Below are 20304 nucleotides of genomic sequence, written 5' to 3' on the forward strand. Positions count from 1 at the left end.
AAAATCTCAATTCATAACAAGATTCCTTATAACCTACACTTATTGCCGGATGTTTTCAGCCTGATCCATGCAAGTTCTTTAGCCACGTTTTGAATGAAAACAACTGACAGGCCAGTGTTGTGCCCGGTTTTGCGGACACATAAAGCTTTTATCAATTTGGTGACAGTTTAAATATATTTTTACTCTCCTCGTTAAAATGAAGCAGATAACGTGATTGTTAACAAGTACAAGCAGCATCCGAGATCGGCCGCAGCGCACGGTTCTGGGAGAGGGTGAGCCGACTACCATGTTCACACGCTGCGGCCGGAGGGTTTTTCCTGCGTTGTATTAATAGTAATTAATATTTAATGGTATTTTATTTAATAAGTCATAATACACAACATCGGAAGAAAAAAAAGAAGAAAAAAAAAAGAAAAACCTGCGTAAGTCATCAACAATAGTTCACAAATTCAAGCCAGTAAATAAACCAAATTGGACTTCAAAAACTATGCAAACATTGTCAACCAATAGTAATCAATATCAAGAGAAATCCAGCAGGTAGCTTTGCCTTAACTGTGTACCACACTAAACACTCGCAAAAATCTAAACGTAAACACGTTGCCACAAAAACCTTTATCTGCACCCTGCTGGCAAAGGGACGTAGAATGCGCTGGTCAACAGGAAGTGGTATCTATTTTTAGGCATGCGCTGCCTACAGCAGTACAGCAGTCGGCAAGAGAAACGCAGTAACACGCTACTCATCACACGAAACTTATTTTCTGTCCGATTTTCATCGGACTTTCAGCAATTTTTTCACGGTTCATCGAAATTGGGTTGTAATAGAGAGGTGGTCGCAATAAATGGGGTCGCAACAAAAAGGTTTTACTGAACTATTTTAAGCAGTGTAATTATGCAGAATTAATTGTACTTACATGATTTTATGCTCATTACACATGTCAAAATGAGAGTTATAAATAAGATTGTCGATTCTCATTTTGTCAAGTATAAAGAACTCGACTTTCAAGTTGAGTCGAGCTTTAGCTACTCGCTTGAATTTTCAAGTCCCTGCTCATCCTTAAATTAAGCAGATAGGTTTTCAACTATACATACATTCATGATTAAAATGCAGACTGGTTTTAAGACATTAAAGAAACACACTAGTATTTAAAATAACTAATGAAATCCAGTTTTGTACACTAACATTTTGTAAATTTTGCTGTATATTTTAAAGGTTTTGAAGGCACCTTTTCGATTCCCTGCATTTTTTAAGTTTTTCAAATTTTCCATGTCTGCGGGAACCTTGTAATTATTTTCATTTATCAACGTGTGAAATTTTTAAAAAAATCGCAGCATCCTCACCTTCCATGTTGGCATTGTGTGAATGGCCATGGCTACCGTGGGAATGTTGGTGGGAACTGTGGCTATGCCTACAAAAATAAAACATACCACATCATAACTCAATTCCTAGACACATAATATACAGGTAAGAAATATGATTAATGATAACCATGATGTTTGATTCTGAATGTGTTTGTAACTTGTGTACAAGTTTTGTACTAAACCTGCCTAGCAAAAATTTAACTACCAAAATTATAATTTCAGCCAAACCATTTTAATCATGACATTAAAATTGTTTTAAGTAATAAGTTAAATGAAATATCATTACAATATACAATATACCTGAGATGTATAATACCTAAACTAAAGACCAGGGCTTGGAAAAATTAATTTATATTTTATCAAAAATTAGAATCTAAAATATTACAAACAAGCATTTATCATTGTGAAACCATCTTGCAATTTACTTAAAACTTAATATAACCATTCCACGTTAAAAAACAAATAAGACACCCTTTTGGTTTTATACAAACAAAAATTATTTATGCCACAAAATTAATATAAATGCTTATTTTTTTTAAAACACTAGTAGTGAAATATGCTAGCAAAAATTAAGTTACAGGTATGTTTCCATAATATTATCCAGAATTAAAAATATTCTCCAGGAAACAAGAGAAAATAAAATATGCAGGAAGATGAACGTGTTATGATTGTATATTAACTGATGTGTTACTAAGTCTTAAGTGACAAAAATTTCAATTCATACATGTGCATGTTTCTCAGATAATATAAAAAGTACCGTATTTACTCGCGTAAAGGCCCCCTTTTTTTTCCAAATTTTCGACTTCAAAAGGGAGGGGGGCGTATACGCGGGCGGGGCCTTTACGCGAATTTGGAAGAAAAAATTATAGATTATTCTTTTCTTCAGGTATTAAAACCAAAATTTATTAAAAGCAAATTGAAATACCGCCACATCTTATATAAACGCCAATTAAATTTTGATTTAAACAAAACAGCTGACGGAACAACTAGCCACTAGTGACTAGTGCGACGTGCGTCTTTGTGCTAATGCGGGAGAGAGAGAGAGAGGGAGAGGCAGGGGCGTGGCTTAACCTCCCTCCTGCCAGCTAGCCAGCCAACCAGACAAAGGAATGTTAGAAATACCAATTTCATGGTACGAGTACCAGTTTTCATGGGTAATTCCTTGTCGTACTACCGGTATAGTTTCTTTTGTCGTAGTTTTAGAAATCCAAAATTAAATTATTTACGATAAGGTAGCGGTAAACAAAAAACTAAAACCAGTTTTAGACATAAGGTTAGTTTAAAAAATTTAACTGTGATGGTCATGTTACATTAAAAAAATGGTTTACAAAAATACCTCGCAATAGTTATGGTGTAAACGCACAGCATAACACGTTTAGCGTACCGTTTTTATCACCATAAAGCAGGTAAACACGTTTCACTAAAGGCATAGTAGGTAGAGGTAGAAAATATTTACATACAGTTAATATGTTCTGTTAACATGCATATCATTCTTTATCTGCATCTACTCCCCCTCCGCGTCAACATCGTCAGGGTCGTCGGCGTCAGAATCTTCGGTGTCGTTCTCGCTTGCGCTGCTTTCCCCGCGGTTCTTCCACACTTCATCATCTTCCGTGCCGTCTAGTGCGTTCGATAGGCCAGTCACTTTGAAACTTTTTGCCACAGTTTCCACAGAAATGGCACGCCATGCTGCAAGAATCCACTCACACACAGTAGACAAGGAAGCCCTCTTCATTCTTCCTGTCGGTGTCAACGTGTGTTCGGCAGATCTCATCCACTCGCTGTACTGTTTCCTGAAGTGGGTTTTGAAAGGCCGGTTCACAACAACGTCTAGAGGTTGCAAAATCTTAGTTAAACCTCCGGGTATTATGACAAGATCGCACCTCTCTTCTCTAACCCTCGATTTCACCTTCTCCGTCAGATGGCCTCTAAAACTATCCAACACTAACATGGAGCGTTGACGTAGAAGACCACCTGGCAGCGAATTCCAAACTTTGTTCAGCCAGTCGACAATCAAGTCTTCGGTCATCCACCCCTTTATCTGTACACGGACAATAATACTATCCGGCATTTTTTCCTTCGGCATAGTTTTTCTAGCAAAGATCACGTACGGTGGGAGTTTGCGGCCGTCAGCTGTTATCGCGAGCATGACAGTGGCGCGCTGTTTCTCTGCACCGGTCGTCCTAATGGAAACTGATCTCTCGCCCACTGGGTTTATCGTTGTGCTCTCAGGCATGTCGAAATAAATTGGAGTTTGATCAGCATTTCCGATCTGGGAAAGCATGTATTGGTGCTGCTTTCGTAGCGATATCACATGGCGCTGGAAGGCCATCATTTTCTCTTCAAACTGCTCTGGCAGTTTCTGTGAAACCATAGTTCGCCTACGTATTGAAAGATCTTTCCTGCCCATAAATCTGCGAATCCAGCCATAGCTGGCACGGAATTCGGTGTGTGGAATGTTCATTCGTCTTGCAATTTGATTTGCCTCGACTTGTATCATTTCCGTTGTCACAGCATATCCCGATTTCCTTGTGTCCATTATATATGTATAAACTTCATCTTCAACTTGTGGGTACTTGCATTTTCCTCCACGGAAGGCGCGTTTATTTTTTGGGGCCTTTTCCAGTTTTTCTCGTTCACTAACCCAACGCCTGACACATTTTGCATCCACATCGAATTTCCTCGCGGCAGCGCGTTTACTGTGTTCGCCCGCGTAAGCTATGACCTTTAACTTAAACTCGACTGTGTAGCTCCCCCTTTTTCCGCCCATTTTCATGTTTACGGTAACGGAACACGCACGCTCAAACAATGCAACAATGCAACTGACAACGTGTAGCGTGAATCGGCCCGAGCGCGTGAAACATGGCAACACTGTGTCTGCCAGTAGCGCTTGCTGACTGCTCCACCCACTTCTCTCCCTCCTTCACTTCCCCTCTTCCGCTCCGACAACGCTACGCATCAACACATGCGCGAGAGTTCAGCTTTCTTTATCTTTATGTCGTTTGAGATAGGACTAACTGCGTACGTGTCACGCCTCACGTCAGTCCTACTGAGAACGGCCAAACTGTAATACCAGTCTCTGTATCACTGCCGCTTACAATACATGGCTTGCTGTTTGATGCATGCCAAGCTGCCCTGCCCTCAGATAAACCCAGAAAAACAAATTTTTAATTTTTTTTCTAAAAAAAGGTTTACAAAAAAGGGGGAGGGGCGTATACGCGGGCGGGGCCTTTATGCGAGTAAATACGGTATTTATATGTGGCAACTATAACAAGTACATATTGGATTTTTTTTTAATAAAGAGTTGAGTCACATCACAAAAATTATCTACAAGACAGGATTGTTTCTTTTTAAGTCCAAAGAATACATTTTGTATCATTTTATAAAATAATCTTACACACAAACATGTTTGACCTTATTTAGCTAAAAAAGAGCCATTAATAAAAATATTGTTTAAGTTAGAAACTAGCTAAAATAGCATGTTTTCATACTCGTAACAAAACATTAAAGAACTTAAACTGGCTCAATCACATAAATTATTACTAAATCTCATGCAAAAACAATATTTGGACAAGTTGCGTTACAAAAAACCTGTCGAGATAGACGGACGATTGAGTACAGTGCCAGTACACGGACATTCACAACATTGAGGGAGGGAGAACCACTGCTGTGTGGCCGCACGCTCGCACGCACGCACGCACGCACGCACGCACTCACTCACTCACTCACACACATGCACTCCCTTCCCTTTCATCACCGGCTGGTTTATTTTTGATTCCCCTCTTGCCGAGCGCCACAGTCCGGCGTCAGACGTGGCTTAACGGCGCAGTTCATGATGCTTTACTCTCTCTGCCGAGATATTTTAATTGAACAATTTATATTTACTCCTGACTTATTTAACTGACACAGTCTAGTTATTTAAGTACAAAGTCAAACACAACAGTGCAATGTTAATTTTTTTTAACCCAAAATGGAAAATTTGCTTATTGATTGCAGTACATTTTCTTAAACAAAAAATCTGCCAATTTAGTTTTTTTTTTTTTTCATATGGGTATCTGATACCAAACAAACAAATAGATGTTTCTTGAGCATTTAGTGTATCTAATATTTGTATTTTTTAATCATGTGTAAAATTCATCCCGCTGCCATTTCACAACACTTTTGTAATAACTATAATCATTTGTTATAAATTTAAAATGCTGAATAAAGGCCTTTGTTTACAATCCTGCCAGTGAATGTTTTCAGGCCACCATTGATAGTTTTGAGTTTTGAACGCTGAAAATGACGGGTTTCCAATAGCATGCACGTACTGACTTAGGTTAAAGAGCCGTGCTTTCTCTGAAAATAGTTTGTTACACACGAGTTTGGAACTAGGACATGTATAGTACCCGAATAAAGACAGGAAAAGTGAAAAAGTAATTTCCCGCCCAATGTTTTGGGAAAGATCCGTTCCCGGTTTTTCGGGAACAACAAGAATTCCAGCCAGCTCGTAACTACGACGGCAAGGATGCGTACCTGAATAGTCCGTGAATCAAAATCAGGAAACGTGAGAAAGTGATTTCCCGCAACCTTGCCGTCGTAGTTACGAAATGGGTGAAATTCTGGTTCCCCCCTCCCAGAAAACCAGGAATGGATCTTTCCCACATGTTCCAGGGAAGAAGCCACGGTTGGAGCCGGCAAGGACCTGAAGGCCACGATGCCGACCAGGTTGACGCAGAGGCCGGCGGTGGAGACGGCGAGCAGGCGCCGCGTGCTGATGCGGGGCGGGTCCAGCAGCCGGCTCGCAGCCTCCCACAGGACCACCAGCGACACCACCAGCAGCAGCAGGCCGTTCACGAAGCCCGACAGCTCCTCAGCGCGGCCGTACCTGCTCACCTCGCACAATGCTACCTTCTGCCGACCACACCCTTACACTTCGAACCTCACAAAGACAATATGCTTTATGAAGTGTTCAAAAAATTAAATGTCTATTTTATGAGAGTTATTTTAAAAAATAAAAAAAAAGAATGAAATAAATAAAGAATGGTCGTACCACAAAATTTAAATGCTTTCGGCACCTATGAAAGAAAACCTAATCAGGTAAGTACTAAAATTATGCATAATAATGAAAGTGCAGAATTTGAAAAACAAACTAGACCAAAATATTTAACAAAATTAACACAAGTTTTTGACCACTTGGCCAACTTTATCAAAAATTAATACACAATACAAACACACACACAACTCAACAACAAATGGTACCTTGAAGAAGGCTTTGTCAAAGATAACTGTAACTGAAGAGAGGTGAACATTTATAAATCACAAATTAAACAAATTTTTATGTCAAATTATTTGCCTGGTAAAAAAATTGCTAACATTAATCATTTTATTTGAATAAATAACTTCAAAATTTACAGTGAAATGAATGTCACAATTAAAATCATCCATAAATGTGTGAAAAGTAATTACCAAGCTATTTTTCACATTCAAATTGGAGTATTCACAGGATGTCCAGAAAGGAAGTTCTCATAGAGAAATCAGAATATAGGGTTACAGGTGGAATGTATTATTAGCAGACCTAAAATAAAACATCCACACCATAATGTATCGTTGTTTCGTCAGCAATATCAAGTAACATGCAACGCAGAAAAGTATAATCACATCCTACTGTTAAAATCTCAAAACTAACTAGAGCGTCAATTTGAATACTTGTTACCATAACGTATTCTAACGTGATCATCAGGACATTTGAAATCGTCCTGCTGATCATCCCTGCGAGGCCAACCTCCTGGGACACCCTGTGACACACGCACGAGCGGAGAAGAGCGACGACGCACCCGTAGGAGAAGGTCTTGGAGGGCTTGCGCCGTGCCAGCACGGCCGCCAGCAGCCCCAGCACCAGCGCAGAGCAGTCGAACAGCATGTGGAAGGCATCCGAGATCAGCCCCAGGCTGTTGGTCCACAGGCCGTACGCAAACTCCACCAGCGTGAAGCCTGTCGGGGTACAAGACAAGCAGTACACTCTTAATACTCAACACCAAAGATGAACGCAGACCCCGTAATCCTAAAATAACTATCAACATCCATCATACCCACCTGCAAAAGGAAAGATTTTGAAAATAAACAGCAGGCAAAGTGGTTCTATCCACTCCCTCTTCAAGGAATGAAATTCTGTGTACCCTCCTGCTCAACACTAGAGATGTTTGCTTCCCAGGGAAAAATTTTGAGGAAATTTTTCTAAATTTAATATATAAATAATGGCAAAACTTTTTTCGAAGTAACCCTCAGATAAAATTTGATCTAAATTTGTTACATAGAAAAACCCATGAATTTGGACATTCTTTAATGCAGCTAGTAACAGTTTCTTAGATTTGCCAATACTGCTTACAGTCATAATCTTCAGCTCTCTATATTACTTAAATTAGAGTTCTTATTTTTTAATGAAATGGATATCATATTAACAATACAATTTTAAAAGTACTAAACGTAGATTGGAATAAAGGAAAACATTTATCGGATAAAATGTTTGCATGGAACAAAAAAATTTTATTTAAAAAAATTGGAACCAATTTCAAGAAAATCAATTTTTGTGTAATATATTAGCCAATCATAAAACAAAACAAAAAATATATGTTGGCAAAAAAAAATAATATTCCCAGAACTAGTATCAGAGAAAGTTTTTCCAACAGAAAATGTTCCCATTCACATTCTGCTTCATGTAGATGGTTTTTGTGAGGTGATGCTTTAAACCACAACATTTCGAGCTTGAATCCTGCGTTGAAATTTTATGACATTTGAGCATATTTTATTTAAGCTCAGATCAGTTGCCCCTAAACAGCCTACTGACTTAAAGAAGCCTTATTAACCAGTTGTAAAGAAAAGTGGAGAGAGAAAATCTTTTTCATATGATGTTCTCTGATCTAATGACCCCAATAGAGTCAAACCTAATTTTTTTTTGCGATTGTGAAACGTGACACATGCAGCAATGACCTGGTGGGTCACTTCCCTCACCAATGATTTCCAACACTGCTCCAGCTTAACATTTCAACCCTCATTTAGTAATCTGGCTCTAACGATCCTAATGGCCACAATATGCTTTTCATTCCAAGTGCATTATTAATTCTTCCTAAGTTCTCATTCTCAGTCAATAAAGCATACAAACCAGTGATGGCTTGAACCCACTTTTTCTCAAATCTGAATATCCCATTCTATTCTCAAACGAGTGCTTCAATCCAAATCTCTATCTCAAGAGTCAGGAATAAAATTATATACAAGAGCAAAAATACAAAAATTTAATCTTCGAGCAATTACCCCCTTAAATTTTAATTTTAAAAGTATAAAAACCATTTTTCTATTGTTATGAATAAGAAGTATATATTTTTTTACTTTCACCCGTGGGGCTAGCCAAACATTGCAAGAGCACAAATTTCTTTGATAGTTTCTGTAGAGATGATAGTGAAGTCATTTAAAGTAATAATAAGGTGCTAGTGTTTGAATTTCTGAATTTTCCTTCCTTGAAAAAAATTTAGGATCTCTTCCTAGAATATAAGACCTTTTGGTAGCTAAATTTCTTTTACAGTATTTGAGGATTTGATTGTCCCACACCTTGTCTAAACATGAAACTTGGTGTCCTAATGGTACAGCACATTCTTTACTCTGGCACTAGTTGAGTCGTTCACGTTCAGATTTTTCTGTGTGGATTTTTTTAGTATGCAAAGAGTTCATCCATACTGTCAATTTTAATTTCAGTACATTTTTTCCCGTTTTCTAGCAGATTTCATTTCATTTCCCGGTATTCCCATTAAAACTACACGTAAGATCGATAACCTGGTAAAATGGCTAATACGGAATGGCAGCGTCTCGAACGTGACGAATTAAAGACTGCCGTCAGTTAAACCCGGAACAAGGCAGACTATTTACAGTTGAATTAGGTTTAGTTATTGACAGGAAAGACTGTAATATGTTCCCATTAGCTGGAACACACCTGTTCCCGGGTGTTCACACAAATCTGTAGAAAACTTTCCCTGACTTTTCCATGACTTCCTACGAAAAAATTAGAAAATTTTCCTGACAAAAATTTAAAAAAATAATGTTACCTGTGCGGTAACAAGATTTCCCACACAGTAATTCTGTTTATTATTATTTATTTTTATTTAAGAGTAATGAATTATGTTATGTTTATTTTCCACATTTGTATGTTTGCAGTTACAGACTATATTTATATTTTACAAACACTAATTGTTCCAGTACGACGATGTAATATCAGTTGAAGATATTTATTTTCAAACACTAACCTATAATATTGTTTGTTATTGTATTTGTTTTCAGCACAAACTTTTAATACGTTTGTAATATCTTTGAGACAAGAATGTTCTAAACTTAATTATTTTTCTTTTAAATTTAATTATATCTTACCTGGTTCTTTGCCGCGGGTTGTTGTCTGAAGGCCGTATGTTTTATATGTTCATCAGCCAATCAGCAGCCGGTTCAGGTCAGGGAGATTAATTAAATTCTAATTGTTAGTAGGAGAATGTAAAATAAGGCGTCTTCATCGTATGGTTTTTCTTTTTACCAATATGCCACTTATTTTGGTGATTGAACATGAAAGTTTTAACTTCAGTGTTCTTATATATATTTAAAAGAATTCACCAGACGTCACATAGTTTTTGTGAGTATGTATTAATTATGACATCATTTGACAGTTCAGACACGTATTTAGCAAATACGTTTTTGCATCGTAAGGAACGTGATTTGGAACATCATCCTGGACATTTATGCATGTTAATTCATCCAGTCCTCACATGAATTTACAACCAAGTAGAAACATTATATTTTTTTGAGTAAATCCATTTAAATTGTTTAAACCATCAACATTTTCAGTTTGGAAATTAGAATTTGAAAACCAGTGGTCCGATTTAATAGTTTCTCGAAACTGACCCTTAGTTAATAGCCGTGGTAATAATAATTAATTTTCATTGAACCCTCAAATATTATAACATTTATAATCTCTACAACCTACACCGTGAATGGAAGCAATAGGATTTAATAATTTTTACTAATAAACTCTTGAATTTGTATTTCTGTGCCGACCTTAATTCCTGCAATTGATCCAGCAAATAATCAAATACATGTCACGAATTTCAAGTTAATTGTATTAATAATTTAATTAACCATTTTATGGAATGTTTACTACCTATACAGTAGAATACCGGTACAACGTACCTCATTATAAAGTATATTTCACTTTAACGTATTTTTTTTAAGTCCCCGCCAAAAATCGTATCTTCACCATGCAAAATGGTTTCAGTTTAAAGTATCATATTTTCACTATAACGTATAAATTCTACTCGTAGCGTGGCATTACTACACCAAAATTTACTTAAACTGGTAAATAAATTTCCAGCTAAATGATTAATGTTGTAGAACAAACATACACAAATACCACCACAACGTATTATCTAACCTCTAAACCCTGAAAACAAAGTTACAAACAGTTGCGCGCACTACCATAGATTATACCATACGTAGTATGCGACGTGAGCAACACAACACCATTCGATACATCGAAACATGGAATTTTGAGAGTAGTATTAATTATTTAGACAATAGTGTTATGCTACGCTAATATACTGTTTGACGTCTGTGCCGGGATATTTTATTGTTATTGTTGAGTTTATTTTCAGGTTACGTTATTTAGACACCGCATTGTATTTGTGCTGCAAAATGAGATAAATGGAGATAAAAAGAAACGAAAGCAATTCACGCTTAAGGAAAAAGTGGAAATACTCAGAGAACTAGACAAAGGAAAAAAGCAAGTCGCAGTTGCGAAGACATAATATGAGATAGAACATTTAGTTCAACAGAGCATCATTCAAGCTCAAAAACAAACTGAAATAACACATTTTTTAAAAGTAACTAAACTTAAATTATACATACACACCAATGTTTAAACTGAAGTCAGATGTTGGCTAAAAAATAATGTATCTTACAATATCGCTATTTTTGTATTTTTTAATTTTTTTTTTCTCTTTGTAAAGATGATATGTATGTATGTTTCAGTACTAAGTACTTTCAGTACTAAGTACAAAAACTTGAGGTCCCTGTAAGTACTTAGTACTGAGATTCCACTGTATGTGTTATGGTAATAAATAATAGGTTATCATAGAAATTACATAAAAAGTATCCTTGCTGTTCTTCCTACTTCTGTATGTGTAATTGTAAGGTTAATGATTATTTATGTTTATCAACCCATTCATTATTCTAATAGTATTATTAATATTAATAATAATACTACTAAAGACCAGTAACTTTGCATACCTATTTTGCATTTTTCTGGAAGAAATGAAGTCAATCTAGCATTCACCATTTCTATAGATGTACTAGTACAAACAAGACCTCGCATACGCTATTTTACAGCACGTATGACTATGCACAAAACCACCCCTGGAAAAATATTTGTGTTTGAAATCTGATTGATGGCACACCAGAGTCACTATCACCGAGGAATCGCCATGACTCCGGAAGGTGGACGCTCACTCAGGTTGAGGCAGAGGAAGTAGAAGATGCGGCGGCCGTGGGGGCTGTCGAGGGTCTGTCGCAGCACGGACGCCAGCAGCCGCGCCGCGGAGCGCGACGACTGGTGCAGCGCGCTGCTGGTCAGCGTGTAGAGCGGCAGGCCCGCGGAGGAGAAGCCCACCAGCGAACCCTGCGCGCCGGCGCGGCTGCCCGAGGTCAGCCCCAGCGTGCCTGCCGACCCACGCACACGCTGCACTGCAACACTGACAGCATTGCAGGGAAGTGCCTTCCCCAATTTTTCTTTAAGTTTTTATGAGAAATATGTTTTAACAGTAATACAGTATGTAAGTTGTTCATATAATTTTCAGGCATCATAACCTAACTGTGGTACAGGTGGTAAATCAACGAAACTTACAATTGATCTTTTCAAATAACTTTGATGATAATATTTTACAGTTTATAATTGTTTTCCACGTTAATATTTATGTTTGCTTATGTTTTATGAATGTAATCTCTCAATTAATTACCGTTTCTAGTATTTGTGTATTGTTTAAGCCTATTTGCTTTATTATGAAACAGATATGTAACTGTAAATTTACCCAATTCTACCTAAAAAATTACGTTTTTATGTGTTTTAAATTGTTTTTAAGCTTTAAATATTTTGTTTATATGTGCAAATGCACTTTAATGTCTTTTTCTTTTGTAATTTTGTCTGTGGGATGATGCAATCATGAGAGCCAATTGCGTGGCATTTAGAGTGAGAAAGAAAGGCGTGCGTCAACACAGTGACGCCGAGGTGATAAAACGATAATGATGCATCCGGTGTAAGACAGAGACAGAGCAACTAGCGTGAGAAAATATTTTGGGAGTCCCTGATTTTGAGGTGGATTTGAGAAGAGACAGATCAAGGGAAGACCCGGGTTATGTGTGTACAGGATTTTTTCATGTAATGTAATTTGTTCTGTGATTGGCTAGTGTTGGAGGGAGTGTTTCATACTGTGCGGTGATTGGCCGAAAGTTACGTCATGGTGCAATCCTTGGTCTCCCGTGAGACCAGTGTGTCGTTTTGGTTTTTTAGTCATCTACTGCACAGGGACTGAGGAGGTGGCTCAAAACATTATTATGAAGATTAGAAGAGTCAATTTCGCGACTGTGGTCCGGGCGTCACCGGTTTATAATCAACCTTCTTATTTTGGTTTTTTTGGATATAAATTAGTATTTAGTGACTACAGTCGTCGGTAATCGCCCAAAACATGACTTAGTAAAATTCGTCATTGTTTCTGAGGACAGCCCAATGGGGTTACCTCCCTTTGTTTTGTTCTTGTTAAGGGATGGTACCTGCATGGTGCGTGTTCAGTAACGCAGTAGCTGTCATGAGTCGGCAGTCATTGCTCGTATTGTTCAGTATGTAGTTGTCGCTCGATAGCCGCGGAGTGCGGCAGTGTCGTGGCAACTCACAATGTAACTTGTAATAAAAAATTTTTTAATACAAACAAAACTACAGCAGTGTTCAATTGTATTTGTTATTATTCCAGGTCGTGTTGCCGAGCCAACTCTGGAATGTAACAACACTACTATCACTTCATCAACCATGTCACTACTGAAGTTCCCCGCAGTAAAGGCTCAGCTTCAAGGTTCCAACATGTTTCCTTACGCCCTTTTCCCTGACTTTTCCTCGTCTTCCCAGTCCAATCTAATGTTCCCCTCCCTTTATCAACACTCTACCCGGCAATATATGATATATATTACAATACACAGTTTGCTCCGTTATAATTTTATCACGCACCCAACACTACTGGTCTGAAAAATATAAATATTTCATATTTTACTATGTTTCAAATTAATACATTATTGTTAAAATCCCTTTCATTTAATTAACCTAAGCGTTACGGATTAGCTGCCTATGTAAAATTGTTTTCCAACCAAGGTGTTTTTGATTTCCCTGGGTTTTACAGATTTTTTTAAGAAACACGTTATATCCCCCTGATATTTCCCTGTTTTCCAGATGTCCCCTGTGTGCTGAAACCCTGATCTTCACTCGCAATGTTGTATTATTTTGCTACACTGGACGGTCCTTAACCTGGCACGTTCAGAACCGCGGGCGTGCCGGCTTGGCATTTTTGCCGCATTATTGGATATCAATGCAGTTTTAAAGAGAACACTAATATATACCGTATTTACTCGTGTATAGCGCGCCCTCGTGTATAGCGCGCACCACGATTTTTGCAACTAATTCCAAAAAAAAAAAAATTGAAATTTTTTTTTTCCCATAAAAAAATTTTACTAAAATTTTGTGGTACCTGATTATTTAAATTGATGTGTGGTGATGCGTCAGGAAAATACATAAACTCTGCTGTCTAAACGGAAGATAATGAAGCGCTATATCGCCACAACTGGTACGTGGGCGGGCGGGAGGGAGGAAGGGAGGGAGGCGTGCCGCGCTACGTTGCTAAGCTGGCGCGGAGAACTATATGACTCACCGGTGAGGAATGGTGGAAGCGAAGAAGTTGGCTGGGGGGGGGGGGGGGGGGGAAACTGGTGACAACATTCTCTCTTTCTCTCTCTCTCTCTTTTTACTAGCTTCTGAGCTGGCTTTCTGTAAAGGGGGGAGGTCTAAAAATAAACAAGAGACCATGATGTGCGAGCTTGCGCGCGCGCGTGTGCGTGTGCGTGTTTGTGTGTGAAAGAGAGGCCTTGTTGCTTGTGCGTATGTGTGGGGGCTGGCCAGAAACGTCACCCGTCACCCGGCAGTTAACGACTTCCACTCCTCCCCGCCTCCCCCCCCCCCCCCAAACTTTTTTTTTCCGTGTATAGCGCGCATCCTTATTTTTTTCCTTTACTTGAGGGGAAAAAAGGGCGCGCTATACACGAGTATATACGGTAATTAATATATAGTATGTAAAATGGAATTTAAAATTGGTTGTTATAAGCTGGTCTATAGAAAATAAATAATGATACAGAGAACCGTTTATCTTCTAATAAAAAAAAATGAATACAGAAATAAATGTTGCAGAGAAATATCAAATGTAACTAGTAGAAAACAGGAAACATTCTACTGAAATGATAAAAAATTACAGTAAAAATTAAATCTGGACAAACTAAAAACCCTGTCAACGCAGTGATGCAACCTGCCTGTTAAGGTGAAGAGTTGGAACCAACCCGAAAAAAAAAAAAACCTGAATGCAAACGATTCAATTGGCACCGGATTACTGAAAGTGTCGAATTATAGACCTTCCACAGTAACTGTAAATATTTAGGGAGTAATATCCCTAAAATGAGATAACAGAAGCAATCATGCATGTGTTGCCGGACTGTGAAAAACCTAGAAAATAACTTCCAATGATTGACCACAACAGAGTCAGGAAAACAAAATTTCAGCTGTAAACATTTGCCCGAAATTTCGAAGCTGAGCAAAACTCAAGTTTTGAATTGTAAACATTTTTCCTATAGGGATTGAAAAATTATGATTCATTCTGTAAAAATACCTATTTATTTTTTAAAAACTGTTCACTGCTGGCTTTTACTACTAATACTACAAGACAGCCTCTTCCTGTTAGCAGTTGACTTTATTTCATTTGGGCCAATTTGTGAAGTACAATCTTTTTCCTCAGCGGCATAGATTTTACAAATAGCAGATGGTGTCTAGCATGAATTTGGTGATTAAATTTGCAACCTAAAACTCAAAGAAATTTTCCTTGGTGAAAACAAAAAGTAATGGCATGAAAATGCAACATTGCGAGTGATGCTAACTAAGTCATAACCGGATGGATTATTATCAATATTGCCAGCCTGTCAGTGTAGGCGGTAGATTGAGGAGAGAAAGGTATCGAAAAACACCACCATTTTTCAAAATTTTTTGGCCATAATGTTTTACAGTTGAATAATAAAAATTTGCCTTTCTGAAGGCAAAGACAGAGATTTTCTGATGATGTAAAATAGAGTATATTGCCAGTATCATTGCAGCTGCAGTCATTCTCAACAAATAATACTATTCTATACGCCACTTCAATCAAGAAGTCTTTGAAATATTAAATTATGTACTCTTCTTAATACGTGCTTTGTCATTTGCAACAGAATTACGACATGCTGAGTGAATTATGTGTATCTTTTGACAGAAATGACTATTGAATGTTGAGTACCAAATGTTCAGATTCCCTACATACCACCTTTAAAGGAAGGTGTTTTAACATACCGTGAATTCGTTCACAGTGGCAGACCCAGCCTTGAATTGTCGGGAGAGTGGACATGAGAGTGGTGTTATGGAATACCTACCAGTTAAATGGCATGTAAGACTATTTTATTGCCTTTTGATGGCTTGAAAAGATTAAAAAACATTATATAGTGGTAGCAATGAAAGTTATTGTAGAATTCAACATTTTTACAAAAATGGAAACTTACTTCTAAGGTCCAATGCAGTCTAGAGTAGATCATTTATGTCATCGCTCTAGTGTTTTGACGTGATAACGTCTTATAAATCAATGAACGCCGGCTGCAGGCACGAAAAATTGTCACGTTCCGCCTGAGCCGAGCGTGCAAGAGAACCGGCCGACCACCGTACGAGAAAATCTTCTATAATATCAAACAGGTTAAGGCGGGCTTTTTAACTGATTGTTCGTGATTATATTTAAACAAATTATGTAGTTAAATTAAATTTGCAAAAACTGTAAATAATATTTGAAAATTAAAAAGTATGCAGTTTTTCATCAATGTTTTCTTATGACGTTATCACGTAAAATTGTCGTCTGTAAACCGACTTTACAGACAACCCCCCTTTTTTAGCTGCAGGGTTGTTTAGAGAAGGGAAGGGGGCGATCGCCGCCGTCGTCCCGCACAGGACTGCCACTGGGGAACACGCACTGACGGAAGATGGCCGTAACCACTACAGCGCTGAGACAGACACTTTCAGAGGAAATATAAACTATCCAGAATGGATGCCAAATGCTTACTCAGCGTGAACAGGATGCAGGCGAGCACCCCGCCCCAGGACAGTCCGTGATCGGCCGCCTCCTGCTGGCTGGTGCCGTGCCACGCCAGTGCTGCCACCAGCGCGCACGCGAACACGCTCATGGAGCCGGCCCTCGCCACTTGCTGCACGTCCAGCCTGCGCCACCATCCCCGGAGCTCGGTCGTGCGCGCGCGCTCTCTCTCTCTCACACGCACACACGCGCACACACACACGCACACACGCACCTCTCACACTCGCTGCTTTCGCAGATTTATTCAGTTTTTAAAAGGGTAACCGATATTTTTCAACATTTTATTTTTTAATCTTGTTTAATTTTTATTTGTGGAAAAAATTACATGAACATTTACTCTAGAGTGTTTCTTAATTAATTATTTTTTTTCATTGTTTACAGTAAATCCATCATGTTTTATATTTGTTTGTAACAGAAGCATCAGGCATATGGGTAGATGAATCATTAACTGATTACACAGAACAAACATTTTTTTAAATTTAAATATTTTATTTGTTATCATTGTTTACTGTAAATCCATAATGTTTTATATTTATTTGCAATAGAACCGTCAAGCATATAGATAGATGAGTAATTAACTGATTACACAGAACAAACATTTTTTTTTAGGGGTGTGCGGGATCCCGACGCTTCGGGAAAAAAGTCGGGAAAATAGGCTTCCCGAAATGCCGGGCGGGAATTTTATTACTCCCGAATTTTTCGGGAAATTGTTTAAAAATTTACAAATGTTTACTAATCATGTGAACATGTTTTCTATCAATTCAAACGGTTTTTACAACAATATTTTTTATGGATTCGTACATTTTTGAAGGGTTTCCGTACTATTTAAACGCAAAACATCTTTTAAACGTATGCCGATCGTAGCGACAGCTGTGGTGTGCAGTGAATTATAATAATCGTTTACACATATCTAATTGGAATATAAAAAACGTACATGGAGTACCTTAAATATTGTATGTGTTCATTAATATATTTCTTCAAGGGTAAAAAATTTGCAAGATACGTGAATAGTCAGTTATATAACGTTATTGCCGTCACCATCGAATACTTAACCTAAAACCACTGTGTCCTTAGACACAAACAAAAAACATGCGCAATCCAACCTTTTCACCAAAGTTATAAGAAATACTAGACTTGCGTTACATAACGAAGCGTAATAGTTCTCATTACTTGATAGCAGTGGCGATGTAGAGAACTGTATTGGCACTTTGAAAAATATGAAATCACGTAGTTTTACACCACTGCTCACGAGTATCTAAATATCTATGATTTTGCTTTGGGAGAAAAAAAATTGTTGTTTACTGTTTAGTTTGGCGGGCTTTGTCGGCTGACGTTACGTTATTAAGGCTTGTGCAAAGTATCTGTTCCTATTTTCGATGCTGTTGTATATTAAAACAAACTAGCAGCCTACAAATAATGGAGGTCGCAACCGATCAGCTTGTTACTTGTAAACCTAAAAATGTTTGGAAGTATTTTGAATGTCTGACAGACAGTAAATCGCTGGCAAATTGTGTCTCGTCACTCTCGTGTGAAAATTTTTTGAGATGCGAGCATGGTAGCACATCTGGATTACTAAGACATCTCAATAAACATCCCTCTATAAAAAAAAGAATTTGATGATGCTAAAAAATATGAAGTCGCCGCTGAAAAAAGGGCAAGTGAAGCAGACAAAAGAAAAAAGCAGCAAAAAAACAACTAACTTTGCAAGAAACGTTTTAAATGACCATTTTCTCATATTAGAATTAAAAAATTTTTCCCGATCCCGTCCCGTTTTCCCGCGGGAATAATTTATTTTCCCCGAAAATTTCCCGCCGTACAAAAACCTATTCCCGCACACCCCTAATTTTTTTACTTATGTTGGTTTCACATGGAACTTAGATGAATTTTGAACAATATGGGAAAGTACTATCCTTACACAAATAAATTCATGGTTCGTTGTGTGGCTAGTCAATGTCCAACTCTTATGCCCATGGTTTTGCAATAACGCTCGTAAATAAGGATCAGACTGGAATCCACAAGTAAGAAGAGTGTAGGGAAAGGTAAAAGTTTGACTATTTTCCACCACACATTGATAGGGGTAAGATTATATTGTTAATTGTGATAAAACCAAAATAACACCTAAAACAAAAGCACGTCAATACACAGTTTAGCACCACAATTCAAGGAATACACCCCACCGCACTGAAATGCAATTAAAATCATGAAACTAATCAGCTTTTTCAATCAAAACTTAACTTAACGACAAAAACCTAATCTTTTAAATATTTAATTCAATGAAAGCAATTTAGCATGAAATTCGTACCACCATTTAATAAAAAAATATTGTAAAAAGTTTTTTTTTTTTTTTTTAATTTTGCGACATGTTATTTTTACATTATGACCTTCGAACATTTTTTCTAACAAAGAAATACTTAACAGATTTATTTTATTTGTTCAGAAAAGTTAGACATGTTTATTACAAACAATTATATTGGAAAAAGAGCATCATTATCAGTCAAAATTGATACTATTTTGGAGAACTTAGTATCATGGCACATTTAGGTATTATAATTGTTCAGTAATATGCTTTATTGTTTAATAAACACATTTTATAAAAAATAAAAACAATAACAACAAAATATCTTGTTTCGAAAACAATATCGGCCTGAAAATCAAACCCTAAAATCTTATCTCTACACATTTAAGAATGTAAAGGACTATCGCCCCCCGTCAGTACAAAAATGATACATCAACATGACACGGTCCATGCCTCGCCCATACACAGACCACGAAGGTTCTGGGCCGTGTAGAGGGTGCTGCAGTGGTGTTGGTTCCCCCTCACCCCTCACCCCTCACTGCTCCACTCCACCTCATCACGCACGGCAGCCACCGATAGATATTCATAGTCTGCTTTTATTTATATCCCGTTCACAGAGCAGAATAAGGTGCTGTCTGCAAATTAACTAGATGTACATATTTGTTCTGCCCGATTTCAAACACAGGTGTTTAAGCACGAACATAAATTGTAATCTGTTATTTATCATCTCCATGAACAAATTTTAAAGAGGTTAAACAGTTAAGTCACATTCTAGATTTTTAGGTTAAAAACTGCTAAATTTTTTAGACCAAATAAACTGCTCATTGCAGCATACTTGAAATAAATGATAGAAAAGTGAAAATCACAAAATGCTTTTCATGTTTCATAAGGAATTAAAACATAATAAAAAATGATTAGACGTCAAGGAATGAGTTGCTTGAACAGATTGAAGAATGAAGGAAGCAGGTAATGCTTGGAGAAACGTAACAAAGCTGACAGCAGACACAGGCGGACCAGCGTTGATTGGTGATGGGGAAACAACTGGGAGACACCAGCGCCCTCACCTCTGGGAGCACACGGCATCGGCGTAGTAGTCGACCACGAACATGAACAGGGCGACCGCGAGGAACGGAAGAACGTGGCCGCTTGCAAACACCGCTTCCTCGCCGTCCTGCAAGC

At 37.7% G+C, this 20304-nt stretch overlaps 1 protein-coding gene across 1 annotated transcript in view; it reads right to left on the reverse strand.

Annotated features, from left to right (window-relative positions):
- LOC134540374 (proton-coupled zinc antiporter SLC30A5-like) overlaps window positions 1-20298 on the reverse strand; it is a 77352-nt gene extending 57054 nt beyond the window's left edge. Inside the window, exons 1-6 of the mRNA XM_063383061.1 lie at window positions 20190-20298; window positions 16800-16954; window positions 11875-12084; window positions 7176-7332; window positions 6044-6226; window positions 1339-1406 (exon numbers count right to left, since the gene is read on the reverse strand). Of these exons, the coding sequence (XP_063239131.1) occupies window positions 1339-1406; window positions 6044-6226; window positions 7176-7332; window positions 11875-12084; window positions 16800-16954; window positions 20190-20233 (817 nt within the window). The 5' untranslated portion in view covers window positions 20234-20298. The remainder of the gene's footprint in view (window positions 1-1338; window positions 1407-6043; window positions 6227-7175; window positions 7333-11874; window positions 12085-16799; window positions 16955-20189) is intronic.
- Between the last annotated feature and the right edge of the window lie 6 nt (window positions 20299-20304).

The sequence above is a fragment of the Bacillus rossius genome, chromosome 16 (assembly GCF_032445375.1).
Source record: "Bacillus rossius redtenbacheri isolate Brsri chromosome 16, Brsri_v3, whole genome shotgun sequence".
NCBI classification, from domain to species: Eukaryota; Metazoa; Arthropoda; class Insecta; order Phasmatodea; family Bacillidae; genus Bacillus; species Bacillus rossius.